This window comes from Myotis yumanensis, unplaced genomic scaffold (genome assembly GCF_028538775.1).
Source record: "Myotis yumanensis isolate MYYU_CA2020_CCGP unplaced genomic scaffold, mMyoYum1.0.hap1 SCAF_2, whole genome shotgun sequence".
Classification (NCBI taxonomy): Eukaryota; Metazoa; Chordata; class Mammalia; order Chiroptera; family Vespertilionidae; genus Myotis; species Myotis yumanensis.
In genome coordinates this window covers 211824110-211849146 of record NW_027223753.1, presented here as the reverse complement: position 1 = coordinate 211849146, position 25037 = coordinate 211824110, and the positions used below count along the sequence as shown (strand labels likewise).

At 52.0% G+C, this 25037-nt stretch overlaps 1 protein-coding gene across 2 annotated transcripts in view; it reads left to right on the top strand.

Moving 5' to 3' along the window:
* IGSF5 (immunoglobulin superfamily member 5) overlaps positions 1-20808 on the top strand; it is a 63357-nt gene extending 42549 nt beyond the window's left edge. The window contains exons 6-10 of one of the 2 annotated variants that reach the window (XM_070407174.1): positions 8068-8187; positions 11324-11339; positions 12642-12724; positions 13907-14058; positions 20405-20808. In XM_070407174.1, the coding sequence (XP_070263275.1) occupies positions 8068-8187; positions 11324-11339; positions 12642-12724; positions 13907-14058; positions 20405-20488 (455 nt within the window). In that variant the 3' untranslated portion in view covers positions 20489-20808. The remainder of the gene's footprint in view (positions 1-8067; positions 8188-11323; positions 11340-12641; positions 12725-13906; positions 14059-20404) is intronic. The other variant, XM_070407175.1, reaches the window with a different exon arrangement.
* Positions 20809-25037: the final 4229 nt, after the last annotated feature.

The following is a 25037-nucleotide window of genomic DNA, read 5'->3' as shown; positions in this document are numbered from 1 at the left end:
CAGAGAGGAAGGGAGAGAGAGATAGAAACATCAAAGATGAGAGAGAATCATTGGTCGCTGCCTCCTGCACACCCGCTACTGGGGATTGAGCCTGAGATCTGGGCCTGTGCCCTGAACTGGAATCAAACCTCAATTTCCTGGTTCATAGGTCGACACTCAACCACTGAGCCACACCGGCTGGGCAGGGTTGGTTCCTTTTTTAAAAAAATATATGTTATTGATTTTTTACAGAGAGGAAGGGAGAGAGATAGAGAATTAGAAACATCGATGAGAGAGAAACATCAATCAACTGCCTCCTGCACACCTCCTACTGGGGATGTGCCTGCAACCAAGGTACATGCCCTTGACCGGAATCGAACCTGAGACCTTTCATTCCGCAGGCCGACGCTCTATCCACCGAGCCAAACCGGCTATGGCAGGGTTGGTTCCTTTTGAGGGCCGTGAGGGAGCATCTGTTCCAGGTTCCTCACCCCCTCCACCCCCACTTCCCCAACACCACTTCTCATGGTTGCTGGCCATCCTTGGCATTCCTTGGCTTGTAGACGCATTGCCCTGATGTCTGCCTTCGTCTTCACATGATATTCTCCCTGTGTGCTCGTCCGTGTCCAAATTTCCTTTCTTAAAAATAAGGACACTAGTCATATCAGAGTAGGGCCCATTCTATATCCAATCTGACCTCACCTGAACTAAATGGTATCTTCTATACTCTCTTCCCAAATAAGGTCACATTCTGAAGTACTGGGAGTTAGTACTTTAACATGAATTTGGGGGTGGGAGGGGGAGACACAATTCAGCCTGTAAGAGGTGGTGTCCCTGTGAGCTGTGAAAGGCCATTCAGAACCCAGCTGTGCTCAGCATGAGAGGCACTGTGTCCTGCAGGGACTGACCCCCGTGCAATCCCACACAGGCTCGCCCCGACCTTAGGCCCTTATCTCTGTCTCCAGCTCAGATGCCCTAGGGGCCAGGTGGCTAACAGAAATGAAAGCATGAGTGAACACAGGTCGGGGAGAAGACGGAGCGGAGGGGCCAGACAGCCGCCCCTGTCCGCGGGGAGCAGCAGTATCTGTGCCAGCTGGTGTTGCCAACAGGCCTGGGGACTGGGGCTGCCAGGTCTGTGACCTGCTTCTGGTGCGCCTCAGTGCATCTGAGAGTCAAGGACACAGAAATTGGTGTCCCTTTGATTTTTAAGTCAAGGTAAATTTATTTCAGCTTCTGAAGCGGAAAGGAACTTAGGTTAGTTTCCAGCAAGACTCTATGAGAAGAGGAAGCTGGAATTCAGCCAGCTTGCTCCTCTCCCTCCAGCTTATTATTTTGAAAATTAAAAAAAAACACCCCAGAAAAGTTGCAAGAACAGGATGGTGAATACCTAGATACAACAAATGTTTACATTTTGTCACACTTCTTTCTCTCTCCACTTTTCTTGTTTTTCTTTCTTTCTTTTTCTTTTTTTGCTGAATGATTTGAGTTAGTTGGAGACTTTATGACACTTCACCCCTAAATACCTCAGCATATGGTTCATGAGAACATGGCCCGTGTGTGTATCCCCAATGCAGGGGGTAGTCAGGAAATTGAACATTGATATAGTACTACTATACAATGTACGGTCCATATTTGAATTTACCCACTTACCCTTTATAGCTATTCCCCCACAAACCAATTTCCAGTCAAAGGCCAAGCATTGACGGTCAGATATTCTTAAGTCTCCTTTCATCTTCAACCGTTCACCCACCTTTTTTGTCTTTCCTGATATAAACATTTTTGAAAGGTGATTTTTGCAAGATGCCCTTGCATAGATTTGTCAGAGTTTTCTCCAGCACACTTTGATTGAGGCTGAACATTTTTGTCAAGACGTGGGTGAAGTTAGTGGGCACATGAGGCCCATTTTCTCTCTCCTTGATAGTGAGTTTGATCATTTGGTTAAGGTGGAGAACCCGGAGTTCTTCATTGCAAAGGTGCCTTTGCCTTTATAATGAACACACAATCTGGGAGACTGTGTGAATTTCTTATTTCTCAGTATTTTTTACCCGATAGCGTTTGCGTTCACCGTTAGGTCTCTGCCTGAAGCCATTATTGGTTGGTGGCTATGAAAGAGCGATTTTCCGGTTCCCTCATTTTTCTGTATTCATGAGTTGGCATTCCTCTGTAAAGAAAAGACTTTCCTGCCCCTTCCTTCCTTTTCCTAAACACAGCTTTAGTGCGGACTCACTTTTACTCATGACATTGTAATTTTGCTCCTAAATTATTTACTTTGATGCTCAGCTTGGCTCTGGCGTCCTTCTGACGTGTCCCTATTCGTTTTTGAGCACTTGGCTCCGTAGGATGTTCAACTCCCACCGCCTTCCCCTGTCCTAGCCGTAACCCTCCATGTCTCTGGCCAGCCACCCCGCTTGCTTAAGCTCTTTAAATCTGATATAGCGTGGCCCGGGCTTTGCATAGGCAGATTGAAAAAAAGGTCCATCAGCACCAAACGGAATGAAATTGACTGTTTAAACTACACATCTTTTTAAAAAAATATATTTTATTGATTTTTTTTTACAGAGAGGAAGGGAGAGGGATAGAGAGTTAGAAACATCGATCAGCCGCCTCCTGCACATGTCCTACTGGGGATGTGCCTGCAACCAAGGTACATGCCCTTGACCGGAATCGAACTTGGGACCTTTCAGTCCTCAGGCTGATGCTCTATCCACTGAGCCAAACCGGTGCTGGCTAAACTACACATCTTAAAAAAGGAATAATGCAGCCAGCAGCTCCGGTCTGATGGATGATGCCCATGGACATGGATTAGGGAGCCGAGTTGCCTGCAAAGGTTTTCTGTTGGAGCGGAGGGCGAGGGGCACTCAGCTCCCCACACAGGCTTTAGTCCGGCTGAATCCTTCCTAGACCAGGACGAGGGCAGTGGGGAGCCTCAGTTAGGGCAGCTGGAGTCCCTTCTGCCTCACAGAGGGGGCGCAGTGGGGGCCTCGCCATGAGTCTTACTTTATTGGGCTCGTTTGGAAAAGGGTAATTTGTTTCTAAATTATTCATCAGGTTCCAGAGCAGCTGGTGGCTGGCCACGTGGTGTGTGTGTTTTATGTAAGTTTTAGTGGCTGGGGGAGCTGGCGACGAAAAGGCTCCAGGAGCCCCCCAAGTTCTCGGCCAGTCCAGAAGGGACCCGTCCGGCTTCTTCAGGAGTCGGACCTGCATCAGCCCGGACACCCGTGTCCTAAAAATGCCAGGAATTTGTGTTCATTTCCAGAACGATGCCTGTGAAGGCTGCCAATGGCAGTTCAGGAAGCTGAATTCTTCCAGGCAAAAGCTGTATGAAGCACACATTGATTCTTTTAAAGGAAAGGGCTAATGCCAATGTTTTCTAAAAATCGATTTTCTCGATTTCAGAAGCAATATGAGCTCCAAGCACCCCAGACACGTGCAACCGAGAGCCCTCTCGTGCCCGCCTGGAGAGAAGCCCCGACAGCCCCGTCTGCCCACCTGGGTGGCTTTCTCCTACTTTAATGCGTGGGCTGTGAGATGTAACAAAGCGATCTTTGCAGGACACACGAGCATCTTGTAGAATGGGGTGGCTCCTGGTGATCATTTTAGCCTTGTGAAGAGTGGCAATTGCAAGGGCAGAGGAGAGTGGCTGGAGGGTCAGGCCCCAGTCGTACGTGGCTCTGGCACTGGCTGTGTGACTGTGGACAAGTCACCGACCTGTGGGCGCAGTTGTTCCGCCTGTAAACGGAGCGGAAGAAGAACAGGGCAGACGCTCTCCCTGCTGCTGCCTGTCAGCCTCGGGGGAGCTTCAACACAGAAGGACCCGCCCCGCCGGCTCTGATTTCATTGGTCTGCACGGAGCCTGGGAATTGGCATTTAATAAAGCTCCCAAATGACTTCACTAGGCAGTCGGGGTTGGGGACCACTGAACTGGAAAAATCTCAAAATTTAAAGCTGAATTTAAAAACGAATACACTGACAATGGACTAAAAGAAAGATAAATATCCTATATTGATAAATCAAACGTCATGACCCAGATCGGGACCCGAGACAGCCTGGACTCAGAGCCAGCTGGCCTGCTCCCTCGCTCTGTGACTCTGGGCAGGTCACTCGACTTCCCTGTGCTTCAGTTTTCTCGTCTGTGAAACGGAGACCATGAGACCTGCCTATGGGTTGCTGTTGGTGTGAGGAGTAAGTGGGCCAGTGCCCACGGGACAGTCCCTGCCTCAGAGCCACAGGACGGCAGGGAGGGGTTGTCATCATCGCTCTCACGGATGCAGAGACCTCCCGGGCCCTCCCGGGTCCCTTCTGGCCCGCACATGCTGCGGGTGACATTTGCGTCAATCCAGTTGGTTTAGAGAAGCTGTACGCGCCCTTTCGGAGCCTGAGCGTTTCTGTGAGAGCATCTGGGAGGCGCTCTTTTCCTTTTCTCCACAGATGGGAAAAGGACAGCCTCCCCGCCGAGGCTGGTCACACCGTAAATTCAGCAGCGCAGCCCTAAGGTGCAGAAGCCGGGGGAAGGGACGTAAGAGGAAGGCAAGCCGTGTGGACGTGGAGATCATCTTCCTCAGCCACGTTGCTGGGTTGTGCAGGTATAGCGTCCTCATCCTCTCAGCAGGGCCCAGGCCGCCTGACCTGAGCCATCACGCCCACCCGTCACTAGAGGCCCTTGTCGGGGCGGTGTCCGCCTGGACACCCTGTTTCCTGTGAGACCCGGGCTGTATCCTCCCCAGGAGGGGTGGTCCGTATTGGACAGCTGTGGGGCAGAGTGGACACGCGCGAGTCCAGCCCCTGGTCTGAGTGCCCTTGACCACTGTACCCAGTCTCTTTGTCCCACCCACACGATTCATCTGCAAGACGAAGGGGCTGGATTAAGGATGAGCTCATTCCAAGATTCTGTGTTTGGGGCCACTGTCACCACGTTTGATTTATCAATATAGGACTACTATTTATTTTTCTTTTAATCCACTGTCAGTGTATTCATTTAAAAATTAGCTTCCTGCTGAAAATTTCATGCTGTTTGGGCATATGTGTATGCAGATCGGTATACATATATTTGTCACATCTGATAAATTAAAAATTATTATGCTATATAATAAAAGGCTAATATGCAAACCAACCAAACAGCAGAACGACTAGTCCCCATGACACCCACTGACCACCAGGGGGCAGGCGCTCAACGAAGGAGCTGCCCCCTGGTGGTCAGTGCACTCCCACAGAGGGAGTGCCGCTCAGCCAGAAGCTGGTGGTGGGAGCCTCTCTGCCTCCGCGGCAGTCGGACATCCCTCGAGGGCTCCTGGACTGCAAGGAATTTTGTGTACAAATTTCGTGCACCAGGCCTCTAGTTAAAATATGAAGGGTTCTTCTGCGAAGCTCTCGTCCAAATTACACCTCTTCCCGGCACACACACCACGCCCTTCTTTGGGCTCCACGCGGCAGAGGGAGAGCGCCAGCCTCTGCCAGGTGTGCAGCTCAGGGCTGGTTGACTCCCAAAGGAGTGTGGTCACAAAACAGGGAGTGAAGGCATGAGCTGTGGGCACCAGCTGCCGCTCTAGTGACACTTTGGGGCTTTTAGGGGCGTGCAGGCCTCACTTAGCTGAACCTGGTGGTTGAATGAAGGGACAAGGGTGTGCGTGAGGTCACAATACCGCCCACTCTGTCCCTCGATTTGGTCACCAACCCCTGCAAGGTGGCCCTTCCCTTTCTTTAAACAGGTCCTCCCTGAGGGTGAGCCATCTCTGTGCTAGGTGGTGTCAGGACAAAGGTGGCCGTGTCCAGGCCGGTTGGCAGCAGCTGGGCACCCTGACAGTTTTCTCCAGCGGGGAGCACTCCGGTGAGGCAACCGTGTGGTGACTGTTTCCAGGGTGAATTGGAAGCCTGTCTTTTGAATCTTCAGCCAGCCCTTTGCGTTTAACTGCAGCTGCCTCCCTTGCTATGAAAGCTCCTCATATGGTCCCACTTCAGAGTGTAAGCAGTCTCCATCGGCCTGAACTGAGGATGGCCACAGCTGTCTCGCACAAGCGCGTCATCCCTGAGTGTCCTCAGCATCTCACGAGCATCTCTTGAGTCTCTGAATAGCCTGGTGGGAGCAGGACCTGTTATAGACGATGAACCAGAGGCCAAAGGGAGCTCAGTGGTCCCACTGACACAAGGCCCAGAGACCACCCTATGAAAGCTTCATTGATTTATTTAAAAAAATATATTTTATTGGTTTCAGAGAGGAAGGGAGAGGGAGAGAGAGAGAGAAACATTAATAACAAGAAAGAATCAGTACTCGGCTGCCTCCTGCACACTCCTACTGGGGATCGAGCCTGAAACCCAGGTATGTGCCCTGACCGGGAATTGAACCATGACCTTCTGGTTCATAGGTCGATGCCCAACCACTGAACAACACTGGCAGGGCGAAGCTTCATTTATTTAAAAGCAAACCTTGTCTTCCTTCATCGGAAGTCTGTTGCTTTAATATTTTCTAATGACTAGGAGCTAATGAAATGGCATGCCTTTACACTGAGATACCCCTAGGCACTCAGGGAGGAGCGGCAGCCTTCACTGAACCACAGTTCACATTTAAACAGAGGAACCTCAGAGTGGTTTGCCTGCACTGGGTTCCCCTAGGGAAGTGGTCTAGGCTCTTTGGCGCATCGGTGCAGTTCCCACAGCGTGGCGCTGGGGGCGCTGTCCAACAGAACTTTCCTGGATGGAGGCCATTGTTCTGGGTCTGTGGCACCCGAGCCCTTGCAATGTGGCCAGTGGGACTGAGGCGCTGAGCATTGAATTGTGTATAATTTTAATTTAAATTTGAATGTAGAGAGCCACAGGATGTGTGTTAGAGAGCTCTAAGGCAGCGGTTCTCAACCTGTGGGTCGCTACCCCTTTGGGGGTCGAACGACCCTTTCACAGGGGTCGCCTAAGACCATCGGAAAACACATATATAATTACATATTGTTTTTGTGATTCATCACTATGCTTTAATTATGTTCAATTTGTAACAATGAAATTGGGGGTCACCACAACATGAGGAACTGTATTAAAGGGTCGCGGCATTAGGAAGGTTGAGAATCACTGCTCTAAGACGTGGCTGTAACAAATCAAATTGGCTTTTCTTCTCTCCTTCCTTCTCTTTCCACCCCCTTTCATTTCCTGCCCGCCCTGCCACTCCCCCTCCCAGCCTTTCTCTCCCAACACCAGGCTGCCCCCCAGCCTTTCTCTCCCCCACTCCACCAGGGCTGCCCCCCAGCCTTTCTCTCCCCCACTCCAGGAGGACTGGACAAAATAGGAGGGCGGAGAGAACTAAGGAAGGTGGCCCTGAAAAGCCGAGGAAAGAGCAGTTGCTACATGGGAAGTGAATTCCTGGGTGGGGACTGGGTGGCCCTAGAGTGAAGGCTTGGCACCGAGTACCTTCCCGAGTGGCCCTTCCTCTATCCGTCCTCGTTTCCTGTGGACGCTGAGCTCTCGGCAGGTGGGGACACGGAAGCGAAAACCAAAGGTCCATCTCTGGTCTTGTCCAGCAGTAGCTGCTCACCAAGCATTTATTTTTAATATTTCTTAAGATATTTATTGATTTCAGAGAGGAAGGGAGAGGGAGAGAGAGAGAGAAACATCAATGATGAGAGAGAATCATTGACGGACTGCCTCCTGCATGCCCCACACTAGGGACTGAGGCCACAACCCGAGCATGTGCCCTGACTGGGAATGGAACCGTGACCTCCTGGTTCATAGGTCGATGCTCAACCACTGAGCCACACCTGCCGGGCTCACTAAATATTTCTTGACTAAATAAAGGTGGTCGGAGCAGGAGGATCATTCTTCCAATCGGGTGCTGTTGTCCAGCGCAGTCTCACCTATGTCTCAGGCGTGGGAGAGGTGCTCAGTGTTACTAAGCAGGTGTCCATTGGCGGCAGCAGGATTGTAGCTGAAGATGCTCTCAAGGGCTTGATAACTCGCACTCACAAGGGAAGTGCCCATGGCATCTCAGGGCAGCGGGCAGGGCGGCTGTCACAGTACTGGAAACGTAACCAAGCGTCCAGTGTGGCAGAACCAGGGTGTCATGCCCAGACGGGCCAGCATCACTAAATGTGTGTTTTCCTCTCTTTCTAGGTACCTCGTTGCCTACCTGGGCCTTGGCCCTACTTGTAGTGTCATTCTTGTTGCTTTTCATCCTGATCATTGTTCTGATTGTAATCTTCTACTTCTGTGTCTCTCGGAGAGAGAAAACAGGTAACTTCTTGGTTCCTATGGATTTGTACATGTTTTTAACTCTTGGTACCTACAATTGAAGTTCATGAGCGCCTCAGCTCTTCCCCAAAGTACACTGGCTTTTGGAGCTGTGAAAGGAGCCGTGTGAAATCGGCAGCAGCGGACACACGTTCTTAAGGAAGGAAGTCATTCCTTGGGGGCGGGTGCATGGGAACAGGTCTTCCCATCTTTGCGAAGGCGATGAGGTGGCACCTTTCTCACCAAAGACACTGACTGATTTGTGTGCGTATCTGCAAGGATATAAGGCTACTGTGCTGTGTCATTTTTAAAAAAAAAAATCTAGAATAATACCTACCTATCCCAGCACTGATTAGTCCTAAATTGTCTTTTTTTGTAGAATTCCAAGTCTTCCTTGGTAGGTGAATGTTGACATAGTGGTAGAAAGAACAATCAAAAGGCCTCCTGTTAACTGAAATAGTACAAATAAAGCTAATGAAAATCATTACACATTTCTTCTGAGTGGGGTCTTCGGAGCTACCCCAAGGTCCATGGAAGCAGTGGCCTTGTTTGGGGGTCGGACTCCACACTGGGGTGGGCTTGTGACGTCAGAAATCACAGAGCCTTTGGCATGTGGACGGCTCAGGACTTCCCAAGTGCTGACTGGGTCTCCATCCTTATCCTTGTCTCCAAAAACCTTCACCTACTTTTATTTGAGTATTTTCTACAATTGAGTCATTTTTCTTTCTTTCTTTTATTTTGTAATATATTTATTTTTGTCGATAGTATTACAGATATTTCCCATTTCCCCGTCCTCCACCCAGCAGGCCCTACCCACACCCCCAGGTCTTCAGTACCCTATTGCCCATGTCCACGGGCCATGCATGTACATCCCTTCTCGTTCCCCCAACCCCACAGCGAGGAAGTCATTTTTCTTAAAATCAGAATTTTGATGTTAGGCTCCATGTTGGTTTAATTGCGTTTTTAATTCTATGAACACTGCCCGCCATTCGGTGAGGGCTTTCTGGGGGTGTGCCAGGCACCGTGATAGTCCATAAAGAGCGTGGTCCAGGCTTAGCCTCACGGTGTAGCCTTCGCTCTCGCCTGGAGTTGGTTTGTGATGGGGGCATTGACTTTGTGATGTAACTTTATTCCCGAGGAAACAAAGTGAAAACTCCTGAACTCCCGTTGGCCCAGTTTGGATGGGAGCTTGTTTTTACCTGGGAGTCACAGAGGGACAAGTCAAATCAAATAGACTGGGATTTAAATGGAAGCTACTGGGGGCCTTGCCCTTTAATTCAGAGCTGACCAGGGTTATTCAGTGCTGTGGGATGGCTCCTCCCCCCACCAGCCGGGGCAGAGTCACAGAACATCCTGGTTGCTTTGATCCTGCTTCCTCCAGGCTTTTGTCTGCTCCCCGCCACCCTAGGAAGAAGGTTTGGGGTGCTGGTGGCCCCCGGAGCATTTGCAGAACCACGATTCTCTGGCTCTTAGCTTCCTCATTTGCAAAATGGGAATAAGTCTTATCCTACAGGGTAGTTGTGAGAATAAAAGAAACGAACATATTACACGTTTCTGTGATTCATCCTGGAATTTACCTTTTATTTAACTCTGAGATGATCAACCCGTGTAAGAGTGAGATGTTCCTATTCCCCTGGGAGCTGAGCTGAGGGCCTGTGACAACCTCCTCACCAGGCCCGCCCCCTCGGGTGTAACTCACAACGGACAGGACGCCTCACCTGGATGTAAACGTCAGGGATCCAGCCGAGTCCTGGACTTCCCGTGGCAGTTATTTCCGCGCTTGCAAATAGTAAACACCACGTTTTCTTAAAAGTATTTCTGGCGTTCTGCCTGGCTGGTGCCTGGAGAACTCTCGGTTCTGACTGGTTCCCTGGGGGCTGACGGAGGACGGCTGCGGACCCCCCTCAGCTGGCCTGGAGGCGTGTGGTCACAGCCGCTAGCAGAGGGGCTGAGTGCCGGGTGCCCCGGGAACGCCAGTGGTGCTCCCTCAGGACCAGGCCACCTTTCTCCTTCAAACACGATTGCTTCTGCGGTTCAGTGTGGGCTGTGAATCAGCAGGTGTTGTTAGAACTGGAAAAAAAGTGAGAACATCACCTAAACAATAAGGCAAATGAATGCTTTTAGACCTCCTGAAGCATCCTGAATAGAAGGTGGAGGCAGGGAAGCAGAGCTGTGGAGGACGCGGGCCTCAGAGACCTACGGTGGGGGCTGGTGTGTGGCCCTGTCATTCCACATTTTCAAGTGCTTGATTTCCTCCTGCCCAGGAGCCCATTGAGTAAACACATTAGCAATTTAAACAGCCTTTAAATTGCTAAATGGTGTGAATTGATACCATTGATACATATTAATTGAAACCATATCTTTTTTTTTAAAATATATTTTTATTGATATTTTACAGAGAGGAAGGGAGAGGGATAGAGAGTTAGAAACATCGATGAGAGAGAAACATCGACCAGCTGCCTCCTGCACACCTCCTACTGGGGATGTGCCTGCAACCAAGGTATATGCCCTTGACCGGTATCTGAACCTGGGACCCTTGAGTCCGCAGGCCGACGCTCTATTCACTGAGCCAAACCGGTTTTGGCGAAACCATATCTTAGAGCTACAGAAATACAGTGCTTAAGCAGTATAATGCCTTCTCTGCTAAAAATATGGTAATGCTAATATAGTGGTTTCTAGTCTGTTAGAAATATGATTGCATTAACACCTACTTCTTACGTTGTTGTGACGATTAGATGAGACAATGCCTTGCACAGGCTGGCAGTGTGCGGGCACCCATTGGGTCCTGCGTGAATGGCAGCAGGCGTGGAACGCAGGGCAGCCCTGCCTGCAGGGCCAGCGCTGTCTTTATCATCTTGCTAGGCAACTGCAATAGTCACTAAGCACTTAGTAGGTCCCTGCCATGTTTCAGGCACTCAGGGGTTATTAATATTTATGATCGCGAGGAATGAGTTCTACTTTCCTTATGCGTAGAAGCCATTTGATCATTCTGGGTTGGGGAACTTAAGACCTACTGGGTCACCTGTTCAGTAATGTGTTAAAATCAGGGGAGTCTATAAAAAGTGATGAGATTTTATTTTCAGAATTACTGTCCTGATTTTGCTAATATAATTTCATGGTTTTTTTTGTTTGTTTTCAGAATCCAGTTCTCTAAGGTAAGTTTGAAATAACATCTACTTTCTTAAAACAAAACCAAATGAAAAACAACCGAACAGCAACACCACACACCCGCACACTCAAACACACACACACACACACACACACACACACACACACACACACTCCGCGTAACTGAAGGATTTTAGGACTCTGCTACTCAAAAGTAAGTACTGAAAACGGACAACTCTGACAAGCCCCCATGCCACCACAGACACCAATGGCGACATGAAGGGTGGAATGCACCAGGTGGGTTGCAGTCCGCTTTTCCTGGCTCTCAGGAAATTGGAGGTTTTCTGCTTGGTGTCTGGCATTTGCAACTCTTTCCACAAGAGGACACTGTGCACCATGACTCTTGTCCCTCCTGCTTTGAGTCAAGGCTCGGGACTCGAGGACCGTTGCAAGGATGTTGGACAGCCAGGCTGAGGCCTTGCGGGGTGGGTCAGGGCACATGAACCTGGCCAGGCAGACATCACAGTAGGTTCACTGCTGTATGTTGGAGAGGGCGGGGACTGGAAAGTTCCTGTCCTTCCTGCAGTGGCCCGGAGGAGCTGCGAGCACTGTGAAGGCAGCCGTCCTGTGGGACTCGGTGGCAGAGATGTACTGCTGTCTGCTTCACTAGGCGCCTATGGGTGGCCACCTGTGCTGTTTGCAGGTCTTGCCACTGTGACTAGCTCACGAGTGAGCATGCTTTCAAGTAAACCTTTGCATGTTTCCTACACTATTTCCCTATAATAAATTCTGACTGGTCAAGCATGACTATTTACAAATCTTTGGATTTCCATTGCCCAACTTCCTGTCCCCGGGAAGCGGCACCGATTTCTGCTCTATTTTAGAGGCTGCCTTTTTATTTTAGAGGCTGCATGCTTTTCCTATAAAGAGTCAGGGAGTAAGTACTATTGCTTATGTAGGCCGCATGCTCACTATCACAGCTACTCAACTCTGCTGTTGTAATAGGAAAGCAGCTGTAGACAGTAGGTAAGCAGACAGGTGTGGTGTGTTTTAATAAAACTTTATTTATAAACACAAGTGGTGGGCCAGATTTGGCCTGAGGGTTGTAGCTTGCCAACCTGCTTTATTTGGTCACTGGTATCTGAGGGTTGAGAACTGACTTGGGAGTGGGGTCTATGGGCCCCGTGTGGGTGGCTGTGAGTGTCCATGCTGAGGCTCACCACCCCAGAGCCAGGGCTGAGCTGCGGCTTGTGCTAAGTTCAGTGTGTGAGAATGATCTGGGCGGAGCAGTGCGAACTAAACATCCATCGCTGACGAACGTTTGTTTTTTTTAAATGGTCTAATTCTAGGAAAGCTGCAGATGTGGAGACAAACCAAGAAACTTTTGAGCCAAAGTTAAAAGGTGGAAATGAGAACTATGGCTACAATGCAGGTGAGCCGAGAACCGTGCGGGAGGGCGGGGAGGATGTCCACAGGTGCAACCCGATTCTGAAGTCTTTTTGGGCATCTCGGTATCTTGCCTTGAGAGGATACACTCCCAGTGGGGCCACTTCCCGGAAAGCAAGGTCACTAATAAGAGGCGGGCGTAGGATTTGAACCCAGATCCTTTTGTAAGGCAGACAAATTTCTCCTTAGCAGTTGGGGAGGGAGGCCTGGCCCTAAAAAGTTGTCTGGCAAAATAAATTCCACAGAAAGATTTTAAGTTCATCAAGTCTTGCTGAGAGGCCTGAGAAAACATCCCTCCCCTAACAACTCCCCCCCCCGCCCCCCCTCTCCCGACTAAAATTTGGACTTAATTCTCAGCAGCCCCATTCTTTTCTTTCTGCCGAGGCTGCCTCCCATGGACATTCCGGATGGCCTGCTTTGGATGTTAAAGACCTCCACAAAGCATTGACTATGTCCTTTGATAATCTGACCCCAGCTTCTTGCAGCATTTCCTGTGGGCGAATATTCATTCATCAGTATTTTGCGCCCTGAATCTAGTAGCTTGACCAGGATCATGGCCCAGACCAACCCTCTCGCTTCGTTTCCCCACCTGCCCTGTGTTTGTTTTCCTCGGTCAGCAGTTAAGGCTGTGGGTTCATCTTGCCCCTGGATGACACGAGTATGGCGAGAGAGGAATTGATTTCGAGCCTGTTTGCCATATTTTTATTTCCTTAGAAAACTTAAGTTCTAAAAGGATGTGACCTCCAGGGAACTTTAAAAACAGTCTGTGGCCGTAGCTGGTTTGGCTCAGGGACTAGAGCATCAGCCTGTGGACTGAAGGGTCCCGGGTTTGATTCCGGTCAAGGGCACGTACCTCAGTTGCAGGCTTCATCCCCAGCCCTGGTCGGGGTGTGTGCAGGAGGCAACCGATCGATGTGTCTCTCTCATAGCGATGTTTCTCTGTCGCTTCCCCTCCCTCCCACTCTCTCTAGAAAATCATGGAAAAATGTCCTCAGGTGAGGATTAACAAAAACAAACAAACAAACAGAACAGCCTGTGTCTGGCTAAGGGTTATTTTGTGCCAGGGCTGCTGTATTACACACAACTGCATTTCTCCGTAAATCGGAATTGTTAGCCTGTGCAGCTTGGCTTTGTTGCGTGTCACTCTAAAGCCATCCTTCCGTTGCAGAGTCGGCTTCCTCCCCTGCCAAGTCCTCCGGCCCCAGCCTTCCCGTGCAGCAGAGCAGCAGGCAGCAGAGCAGCAGGCAGCAGAGCAGCAGGCAGCCGCAGCAGGTGACGAAGCAGGCGACGAAGCAGGTGACGAAGCAGGCGACGAAGCCGGTAACGCAGACCTTTCTACCTTTTTTTTCCATTTAAAAATTCTCACCTTTTGGTTTTAGGTCAGGGTGGAGAGCCTGTCTCCTGCCAAGGGCCATGTGGATCTTTATAGCATCATTTGAGGGCCACACAAAATTATCAAATGAGCCTGCTATATTTGGTCAAACATTTAATTAATTCACCCTGAATGCCTTGGCAGGGCCAGACCAAATGATTTCTTGGGCTTTGTATGGCCCGCAGGCCGGACGTTCCCCACCCCTGTTTTAGGTGAACAATGAGAGAACACGGCCTTTACTCACCTCCAGGTCCACTACCATCCTGGAGGGAACGGGGCCAGGACATGTGGCCTTGCTTGTCCCTTGTAGTGGGTTTGGGGAGGAAAGACCAGAAGTTTAAGTGGGGCTTGTAGATCTTGAGGTGTCTGTTGGACATCCCCCGAGAGATGCTGCGTGTGCAGCAGGGTGCACAGCCTGGACTCCCTGGGAGAGGCATGTGTGTTGATATTGCTGGTTTGAGGGCAATTCTGAAGGGTGCCATCCTTTTAAAGGATGTTAACGTCAAGAAAACAGTCGCTTTGGGATCGTGAGAACACAGTACGTTAATTTTCGGACACAGAGTCAGCGTCGGTTGGCACACATGAATGACAGTTTATATGCAGAAAATACAGTTCTTTTTATCCAAAATCATACTAGGCAGAATAGAAGTCACAGAACCATTTTTCTGACCCGTAGAAATACAACCTTAAATGAGAAGCGCATTTTTACGACCCTGCGATGGTGTCCCCAGTAAGAGCGGACGTTCTCCCCTTTTGGCTGCTGGGAAAGCCGGCCTCACAGACGGGTTTCCACCAGCGCCGCACCAGGGGTGCTGGCCCTGCTCTCTGGAGTTGCTGCCTGCGCAGCCCCATCGCTGGCTCTGAGTAGACACGCATTGAGTCCCCCGCAGCTCCGGCTGTAACAGTCCTTCCTGCAGTTGGGGTGCAGCTCAATCCATACATCTTGCCAGGGCAGGGCTGTGTCTCACAGGCCTTCGGGCCAGGGGAGCTCTGACAGATGCTCACCGCCTATCAGGAGGGCCCAGGCAATGCTTTAGCGGCAGCGACGGCAGCCAGGCGGGAAGACGTATGTGGGGTCTGCGGCACAGAGGAGCCGTGGCTACGTGACAGATAGTGAGCTCAGGCCACTTCCTCAGGCCGGTGCCAGCAAGATGGAGAGATGCCGGGCTTCTCATCAAGGCTGCTCTCTTGATGGTTTAATCTGGTGCTGGGAGGCATGGCTGCGGAGGTGCGGGGGTCCCCTTTCGAAGGGCCGACCTCTTGACTGTGAAGAATGTTGCCTGTCAACTCCCACGCCTGGACCTGAGTGGGGGTCATGGGGTGATGAAGGGGGTCCCCCACCCAGCGCCAAGCACGGTCACCCCAGAAGACGCTCAAGCCCACCATTGCTTCCGTGGCTTTTCCGTAGTTACCTTTTGTCGCGTGTCTTTTTACCAGGCCAGCCAGAGTGCGGGGGGCTGGGTAGGGGTTGGGGAGGCAGGGAGGAGATTCAGAAGAGGGTCCGATCCGAGGGTCCCTCTGAAATATAGATGAGGACAAGGGGGAACCCTAGATGCCTTTGGAAACAGGAATGGAGGGTGACGTTTCGGAACTCTGGATGCCTCTTAAGCTTAAGTGTTGTTTTGAAGATGCACAGGGAGAGAAATTCAAGAAGTTTCTGCTACTTGGACATGTAACCAGCTAAATAATCTATCGGTGGAAACAGAACAGTGGCCTCCGTGCTGGCCCGGAGGGCTGGGGACACCCCGTGTTTCCTAAAGTGTTCGAGAGGCTTATTCGTGGGGAGCCGTGCGTGTCGGCCCAGAGCGCTGGGTCCTGAAGGAGCAGACAGGATGCAAGGGAGGGGAGCTGGTTTGCCTGTCTGGAAACTTCTGAAGGGTGTTTAAATAGCTGGATTTTCCTGCTTAGAGTCGGGGACTCGGGACAGGCAGCTCTGAAGAGGCCCATGTTTGATTGCTAACCACAGGGTGCCTTTGCCGGATGGGCCCAGGTGCTGTGTGCAGGTGCCCTTTGGAGAACTTGGACTTGAGACGTACCATGGGCTGTGTTTCTCCTGAGGCACTTACAGGAAAGGACCAGGCCTAGGAGCATGCCAGCTCCCTCTGTGCCCTTGGCCCAAGGAGGACATGGTCCTGCACCTGGTCAACTGGCCACTGGAGAGCCTCCGGTGGCCAGGCCTCCGCTTGAAGAAGCAGGTCAAGGTGAACCTGGCATAGAGGGTCCTATTAGACCTCCCCGAGGCCAGGCCTGCCGCCCTGGGCTTAGTGGTCTCGTCCTTACTCTTCAGGCCGATGAGGACCTCCTTCAGGAGTCACAAGGCCACCGAGCCAGCACAATGCCATCTGCAGGTTCTTTTCCCTTCACTGCTCTCCATTCTGCAGTGAGCCTCACCCCTAAAGGGCCCAGGAGAGGCAGCCGAGCCCTTCACAGCCCCTCCCCACCTTGTCCTTTCATCCCGGCCTCCACTCTGCATGGCTCTGTGTGACTCCAGTTTGCCACGCTGCTGTCTGCACTGCTGCTGCCTGCACTGCTGCTGGGTGTGTGTGTGTGTGTGTGTGTGTGTGTGTGTGGTTTCCATGCACCCAGCGGACTCCTGCCCGAGAAGCTGGCTCATTTGAGTCCTGGGCTGTTGACCACAGGTTACACCACTTTGTGGAACCTGTGCCATAGGATTGGGTCCTGAAAAGTGTGTAGATTAAACCGAGAGGTCTCAGGCTGACTCAGTGGGCAGCAAAGGCCCGCCCCAGTCTTCGCCGTGGGGAGCTGGTGGGTGAGGTGCACGTCCTGTGGTGGAGACCCATGGAACAGTAGCTCCCGCTCCCGCTTCGCTCCATGGAACCAGGTCTGAGAGCAGGTGACCTTGGTTTTGTCATCAGTACAGCAACTGCCCTGTACACGTGTCTGTCCCATCTGCACTCTGGCTTTCCCACCTGCCTGGCCTGCTGGTCTTACTAGCCCGCGGCATTTTCAGAAGGGCTCAGCCAGTGGTGGCCATGGACACCCCACGGTCAGCACAGCCTTACTGCAGCCTCCCCGAATCGAATCGCTCTTCCTCTAAGGGCAGTGTCACCAGCAAGGTGATGCCGGGAGTGTGTGCACGGGGACACACTCATCTGCTGAGACTCACCATCCAGTCACGACAAAGATGTTGGAGCAGCCCAGAGGAATATGTAGCGTAAAAATAATGTTAGGCTTTGGGTCTCTGAAGAAACGTGAGTCATTCCATGTCAAGTGCCATTTCACTCCTTAAGGGTCTCGGGGACTTTGATTTTCTTCAAGGGTCACCCGTTCAAACATGATCCAAGGGAGGGGAAGCCTGCAGGGCCTGGGCTGCCGAAGGGCGTCGTCTGTGTGGCCTTTGGAGGCCGATTCTTGGTCCCCACCTCTGGTCCGCCTGGCTCGGGGAGTTGGGGGGTGGGGAGGGAACAGTCTGAGCGTCTGTGTTTCAGAACGACCTGCTGGGGTTCTGATAGGTGGCTGGGTTCAGGGTTATTGGCTGCCTTGTAGTGAGATGGAAGTGAGGGGTGCTGGGATACAGTGGGGCATTGCCAAAGACCAACTCGTCTACTTTGCAATTTCACACCACCCGGTAAGTACCATTTCCTCAGAGTCCAAAGGCATTCATGGCGCCTGCACTGACTACACAGCAGGGTTGTACTAGACCCCTCCCCGGGGCTGGCGGTGCCTGGACTCTTGCTGGAATCACGGGGACCCTCTATAGGTAGCGGCGGGTGCAGACACTGGGCCCTGGAGTGTGGCCCACAGCCAGCTCAGCGCTGAGGGGCAGGCAGCGCTTCTGGGCTACTCTCCCCCGTGCCTTCAGTGCCAGCCTTCCCATCCCTGGGGACAGTGTCTGTAGCGCTGGAGGAGGGACTGCAGAAGGCAGCCACCGTGGTCTGAAGCTAAGGGGTCGGTGGCTGGCATAGGTCGGGGCCATCGATGGCGCTGGGTCGGGTACCATGATGGGATGAGGTACCTGGTGACTCTCGGAGACCCCTTCCTTGCTCACCCCACCTCTCAGCCCACTCCCCGCCGGGGTCTCCCGTGGCCTGGCATTGTTTATCAGAGGCTGAGGGAGGAAGCAGTCCTTGCTCCTGCCACCAGGAGGCAGGAATGGGGATCCCCACGAATGCTTCCTGCATGGGGAGGTGCACCTAACACCCGCGACGCACTCGCTGGGTGGGTGTCCCACGGGTTAGGCAGTGGCTCTCAGCACAGGGAGGCTCGGTGCAAGTTCAATGCACACTCCTGGGCCTCTCCCAGGCTTTCTGGGCCGGACTCTGGGAAACCGGCCAGAGAATGGGTATTTTTACCATGTGCCCCGCGGGTGATCCGCTTGGAGGAGAGTGTGTCGTGGCCCAGCGTGCAGACAGGGCACTGTTTCCGGGCAAGAGGCGGCTTGGAGAGCCGGGGGTGGGGAATGACGTGGCTCTCACGAACCCTCGGCCTGTGCTGGCTGCCCGTGCAGGGAGGAACTGGCGGTGCTGGTGGGGTGTGTGACGAGTGTCAACTGGAGAAGTCTCCACGCAGTCCACAGAGCTTTCAAACGCCCGTGTTTCAGATGGGCCCTGAGGCACACACTGCGTTCAGTGTGCGTGAAAGAAACAGGATCTCAGGCGGTAGAGACCCCGGATCATGCGTTCCATAGTAGGAAGGTTTAGAAGGAAAAACAGACAGATTTTCAAAACTGACACATACCCACCACGACACTTTCCTACCCGATGATTCCCATTCGGACCGAACCTGCAGTGGTCACACTGACGTTCTCTCCCAGGCGCCGGTTGCTGTCTGTGAACAACAAGCAGCCAACCCAGGTGCAACCTCCCGCCAGGCACATTAGGACGAAGCGAATGAAAACAATTAGAAATTTGCACTAAAAATTACAGCTGACGGGAAAGGCAAGCGCCTTTTATTTTTATCCGAAGTCACGGGGTTTGGAAATGGGTTTCATCTTGATGAATATTTAATACAAACAATCCTTCGCCCACCTCCCCATCTTTCCAGGCATCAATTCACTGTCGGTTTATTTTTCTGGTTATTTTAGGCAACTCTGTGTCTTTCTCTGCCGCGCCTGTCAGTTTGGGGGGATGAGAAGTATGACAACCTGAAACCTGGAGCAGATCTTCCCTGTTAGTCCCTCTCCTCTTGAGATCGACATAAATCAACCCCCGGTACATGTAGACAGCCTGCGTCTGTGCAGCGGGCAGGGAAAACCAAGGCCAGACCGTGAGAGCGCAGTCCCCGGCCCAGCCACACACAGGCACCGATCTTACAGCGCTTCGCTAAGCGGTCCCCTCCGCTCTCGGTCTGTGTGATTGGGAGGCGATAAATTAAGCCCCGGAGCTGGAGTGATTCTATCCTGGAGACTGACTGCCATTCCATCGCCGCGTAAATCATGCATGGGGCCCGGTTCCATTATTTACGACGTTGGGTGCAGCCACAGCACCTGGAGTCGTAGCAGGCGTTCTCAGCACCAGCAGGAAAGCAGGCAGCACGCGTTTTAATGGGGTGAAACCCTCAGACAGGCCGTGGCCCCTCGAGGAATGAGTGGGTGGCTCAGGATTACACCTCAGAAGGAGAGTGGCGATGCCCTCTGGATGGAGCCAGATGGGTGGTGTATGTGGAGCCGGTCCTTCAATTTTACCCCTGTCCTTCAGAGGGACTGTGTGTTTTTAAGGTTATAAATATTGTATATTTTTATACAAAAGCTAGAATTTCCACAGGAAAATCAAAAGACAAAATGGTGTATCTTTGCAGGAATTTGCCTTCATATAAACAAATATTGATTCTTTGAGCTGGGTGGCTCTTTAGATCCTGAACTTGGGAAACTTCTAGAGTGTGTTATTGAAAATACTTTAGTAGCCCTAGCCGGTTTGGCCCAGTAGGTAGAGCATTGGCCTGTGGACCAAAGGGTCCTGGGTTCGATTCTGGTCAAGGGCATGTACCTTGGTTGCAGGCTCCTCCCAGCCCTGGCCCTGGTCAGGGTGCATGCAGGAGGCAACCAGTCGCTGTGTTCCTCTCACATCCACGTTTCTCTCTGTCTTGCCCTCTCTCTTCCACTCTGTCTAGAAGATCAATGGAAAAATATCTTCGGGTGAGGGTTAACCACCACCACCACCAACAACAACAAAACCCAAAAAAGAAGAAAATACTTAAGTAAAGGAAGGCGCTGTGTTAACATTTGGGTTCCTCGCTGCACCCTCATTTTCTCTGACCTGGCGAGTGGGGCTTCCGGGCGCAGTGCGCCTGCACAGTGACCTCAGCCTCTTTAACCAGCCTTTCCCTCTGTTGCAGGAACCCAAGCTCCATCAGCAGGCCCCAACGAGTCGCCCGCACACGGTCAGTCCCAGGGTGACCAGGAACGTGACCTTAGTGTAGCGAGGGTGCTGCATTTGGCTGATGACCTGCCCCACGGCCGGGCCAGCACTGCTATCCAGAGGCCCAGCCCGCGGCGTTACCTGGAAGCGGCGATGTTGGAATCATTGAAACGGATATTTCAGTGAGAGAAGGAACCATTGTTCCCAACTTCCCAAGTAGAAGTTCACTTTTAATGTGTTTCAAGATTCCAGAGACTTCTGTAAAGTTACTAAGTCACTGCACACTCCTGCTTGCTGGTCCAATGAGTCGGTAGCCTGCCATGACTTTAAACATGTTTTTGTCACCTTACATCATATAAAGTTTATATGTGTGTCTGTGTACTCCGTGGGCATTCTTGCACAGGGTCAGTGAGAAGAAGAGGCTAAAAGTTAGGATCCGTCATTCATCTAACATTGCCTGGAAAGCCAGAACCAGGTTACAAATAAGATCACGGTCTAAAGCACCCGGTGAAACATCTCACTGGGCATGTACACGGAGACATGCATTTTTCTCTGCCCCCTTATCAGCTGCTCTCACGGCCTCAAGATGACTCAGATGTGGATGATGCTTTGTAGGAGGTGTGGCTCACATAGCACACACACCGTGACGTAACTGGACATGGGTAATGTGTTCCTTGTGTTTTGTTTTGTTAATCCTCACCAGAGGATATTTTTTTCCATTGATTTTTAGACCGAATGGAAGGGAGGGGAAGAGACAGAGAGAGAGGGAACATCAATGTCACAGAGACACATCGGTTGGTTGCTTCCTGCATGCGTCCCAGCCGGGGTCAGGGATCGAACCTGCAACCGAGGTACAAGCCCTTGACCAGAATCAAACCCGAGACCCTTCGGTCCAAGGGCTGACACTCTATCCACTGAGCTATACTGGCCAGGGCAGGGGAATGTGTTCTTTAATAAATAAAGGAGAAAACACCAAGAAGCTTGCATTGCCTCTCTTAACTTCACTATTCAGGTGGTAGTTTACAGAATCTCAGTGTTCAGGAATCAAGCACTTTTTAAAAAATTGAAAGCAATTCTTCAACATCATCAAATAGTAATTCAGTTCTGGACTTTTTGTCATTGTCTTGTTATTTTTTTTATAGTTAGTTTTTTTTGTTTGTTTGTTTTTGGTTTTGGTTTAGGACCTAGTCTGGGTTCATACATTGTATTTGATTACCATATCTCTTAAGTCTCTTTTATTTTATTTTACAATTACAGTTGCTATATAATATGATATTAGTTTCAGGTGTACAAGATAGTGGTTAGACACTCATATACCTTACGAAGTGACCCGCCAAAGAGAGCAGCATCTGGCACCACACTTACTACAATATTATAATAGGCTGTGTTTTACATCCTTGTGACTATTTTTATAACCTTTCTTTTTTTAAAAAAATATATTTTATTGATTTTTTACAGAGAGGAAGGGAGAGAGATAGAGAGTCAGAAACATCGATGAGAGAGAAACATCGACCAGCTGCCTCCTGCACATCTCCTACTGGGGATGTGCCCGCAACCCAGGTACATGCCCTTGACCGGAATCGAACCTGGGACCCTTCAGTCCACAGGCCGACGCTCTATCCACTGAGCCAAACCGGTTTCGGCAAGTTCACCTTTCTTAAACCCTTTCACCTTTTTCTTCCATCCCCAGGAATCAAGCATTTCCCAAGACTCAAAACAGATGCTTGTAAAAACAAAATCACATCTTCTTGGCAGTCTTTGCCTATTGTGCATTAGCCCCATTTAAAGTGAATATACATGATGTTACTAAGAATAAAAGACCGAAATGGCTGCCTTTTCCAAATACATGTTTACCATGTAGGTCTTCAGTGGGCCTTTCTATGTCACTGAGAGGTGGGACTGCTGTTTGGCTGAGCTCTGCGCTAGTTGGTGCAGGCTTCCATCATGGTTGGTAATTGACAGCTGCTCTGAGCACCCCTCATGCCCTGCCATGCTATTGCCAAATAGAATTTGATTTTTATTTTATTTTATTTATTTTTTTATTTTATTTTATTTTATTTTTTTTAATATTTTAATAATTTTTATTTCTTAAAGTATTACAAAGAGTATTACATATGTCTCCTTCCCCCCCCCTTGACATTCCCCCGGCCCCTACCCCCCCCCCCCCCCAGTGTCTTGTGTCCATTGGTTAATCTTATATGCATGCATATAAGTCCTTCAGTTGGTCTCTTAATCCGCCCCCCAACCCTCCCCAGGCTTCCCACTGTAGTTTAACATTCTGTTCCATGTTGCTCTGCTTCTGTATCTACCCCTGTTCATCAGTCCATACTGGTCCCCTTTATTTGTCCCAACCTCACTAGAGTAGTCTCAACCTCACCAGGGCCGTCTGAGCCTCACCAGGGCCGTTTCAACCTCACCGGGGTCGTCCCTACCACACCGGGGCCGTTTCAACCTGACCGGGATTGTCCCTACCACACCGGGGCCGTTTCGACCTGACCGGGGTTGTCCCTACCAGACCAGGGTCGTCCCTACCTCACGGGGGCTGTTTCAACCTCACCAGGGTCGTTCCTACCTCACGGGGGCCGTTTCAACCTCACCGGGGCCGTCCCGAACTCACCAGGGCCGTTTCAACCTCATCGGGGTTGTCCCTACCACACCGGGGCCGTTTCAACCTGACCGGGGTTGTCTCTACCACACCAGGGCCGTTTCGACCTGACCGGGGCCGTCCCTACCTCACGGGGGCCGTTTCAACCTCACCGGGGTCATCCCTACCACACCGGGGCCGTTTCAACCTGACTGGGGTTGTCCCTACCACACCGGGGCCGTTTCGACCTGACCGGGGTCGTCCCTACCTCACGGGGGCCGTTTCAACCTCACCGGGGTTGTCCCTACCACACCGGGGCTGTTTCAACCTGACCGGGGTTGTCCCTACCACACCGGGGCCGTTTCGACCTGACCAGGGTCGTCCCTACCTCACGGGGGCTGTTTCAACCTCACCGGGGTCGTCCCTACCACACCGGGGCCATTTCAACCTGACCGGGGTTGTCCCTACCACACCGGGGCCGTTTCTACCTGACTGGGGTCGTCACTACCTCACGGGGGCCGTTTCAACCTCACCGGGGTTGTCGATACCTCACCGGGGCCGTTTCAACCTGACCGGGGTTGTCCCTACCACACCGGGGCCGTTTCTACCTGACTGGGGTCGTCACTACCTCACGGGTGCCGTTTCAACCTCACCGGGGTCGTCGCTACCTCACGGGGGCCGTTTCAACCTGACCGGGGTTGTCCCTACCACACCGGGGCCGTTTCTACCTGACTGGGGTCGTCACTACCTCACGGGGGCCGTTTCAACCTCACCGGGGTCGTCCCTACCACACCGGGGCCGTTTCGACCTGACCGGGGTCGTCCCTACCTCACGGGGGCTGTTTCAACCTCACCGGGGTCGTCCCTACCACACCGGGGCCGTTTCGACCTGACCGGGGTCGTCCCTACCTCACAGGGGCTGTTTCAACCTCACCGGGGTCGTCCCTACCACACCGGGGCCGTTTCGACCTAACTGGGGTCGTCCCTACCTCACGGGGGTCATCCCTACCTCACGGGGGCCGTTTCAACCTCACCGGGGTTGTCCCTACCACACCGGGGCTGTTTCAACCTGACCGGGGTTGTCCCTACCACACCGGGGCTGTTTCAACCTCACCGGGGTTGTCCCTACCACACCGGGGCTGTTTCAACCTGACCGGGGTTGTCCCTACCACACCGGGGCCGTTTCGACCTGACTGGGGTCGTCCCTACCTCACGGGGGCTGTTTCAACCTCACCGGGGTTGTCCCTACCACACCGGGGCTGTTTCAACCTGACCGGGGTTGTCCCTACCACACCGGGGCCGTTTCGACCTGACCAGGGTCGTCCCTACCTCACGGGGGCTGTTTCAACCTCACCGGGGTCGTCCCTACCACACCGGGGCCATTTCAACCTGACCGGGGTTGTCCCTACCACACCGGGGCCGTTTCTACCTGACTGGGGTCGTCACTACCTCACGGGGGCCGTTTCAACCTCACCGGGGTCGTCGCTACCTCACCGGGGCTGTTTCAACCTGACCGGGGTTGTCCCTACCACACCGGGGCCGTTTCTACCTGACTGGGGTCGTCACTACCTCACAGGGGCCGTTTCAACCTCACCGGGGTCGTCGCTACCTCACGGGGGCCGTTTCAACCTGACCAGGGTTGTCCCTACCACACCAGGGCCGTTTCGACCTGACCAGGGTCGTCCCTACCTCATGGGGGCTGTTTCAACCTCACCGGGGTCGTCCCTACCACACCGGGGCCGTTTCAACCTGACCGGGGTTGTCCCTACCACACCGGGGCCATTTCTACCTGACTGGGGTTGTCCCTACCACACCGGGGCTGTTTCAACCTGACCGGGGTTGTCCCTACCACACCAGGGCCGTTTCGACCTGACTGGTGCGTCCCTACCTCACGGGGGCTGTTTCAACCTCACCGGGGTTGTCCCTACCACACCGGGGCCGTTTTGACCTGACTGGGATTGTCCCTACCTCACGGGGGCCGTTTCAACCTCACCAGGGTCGTCCCTACCTCTCTGGGGCCGTTTTAA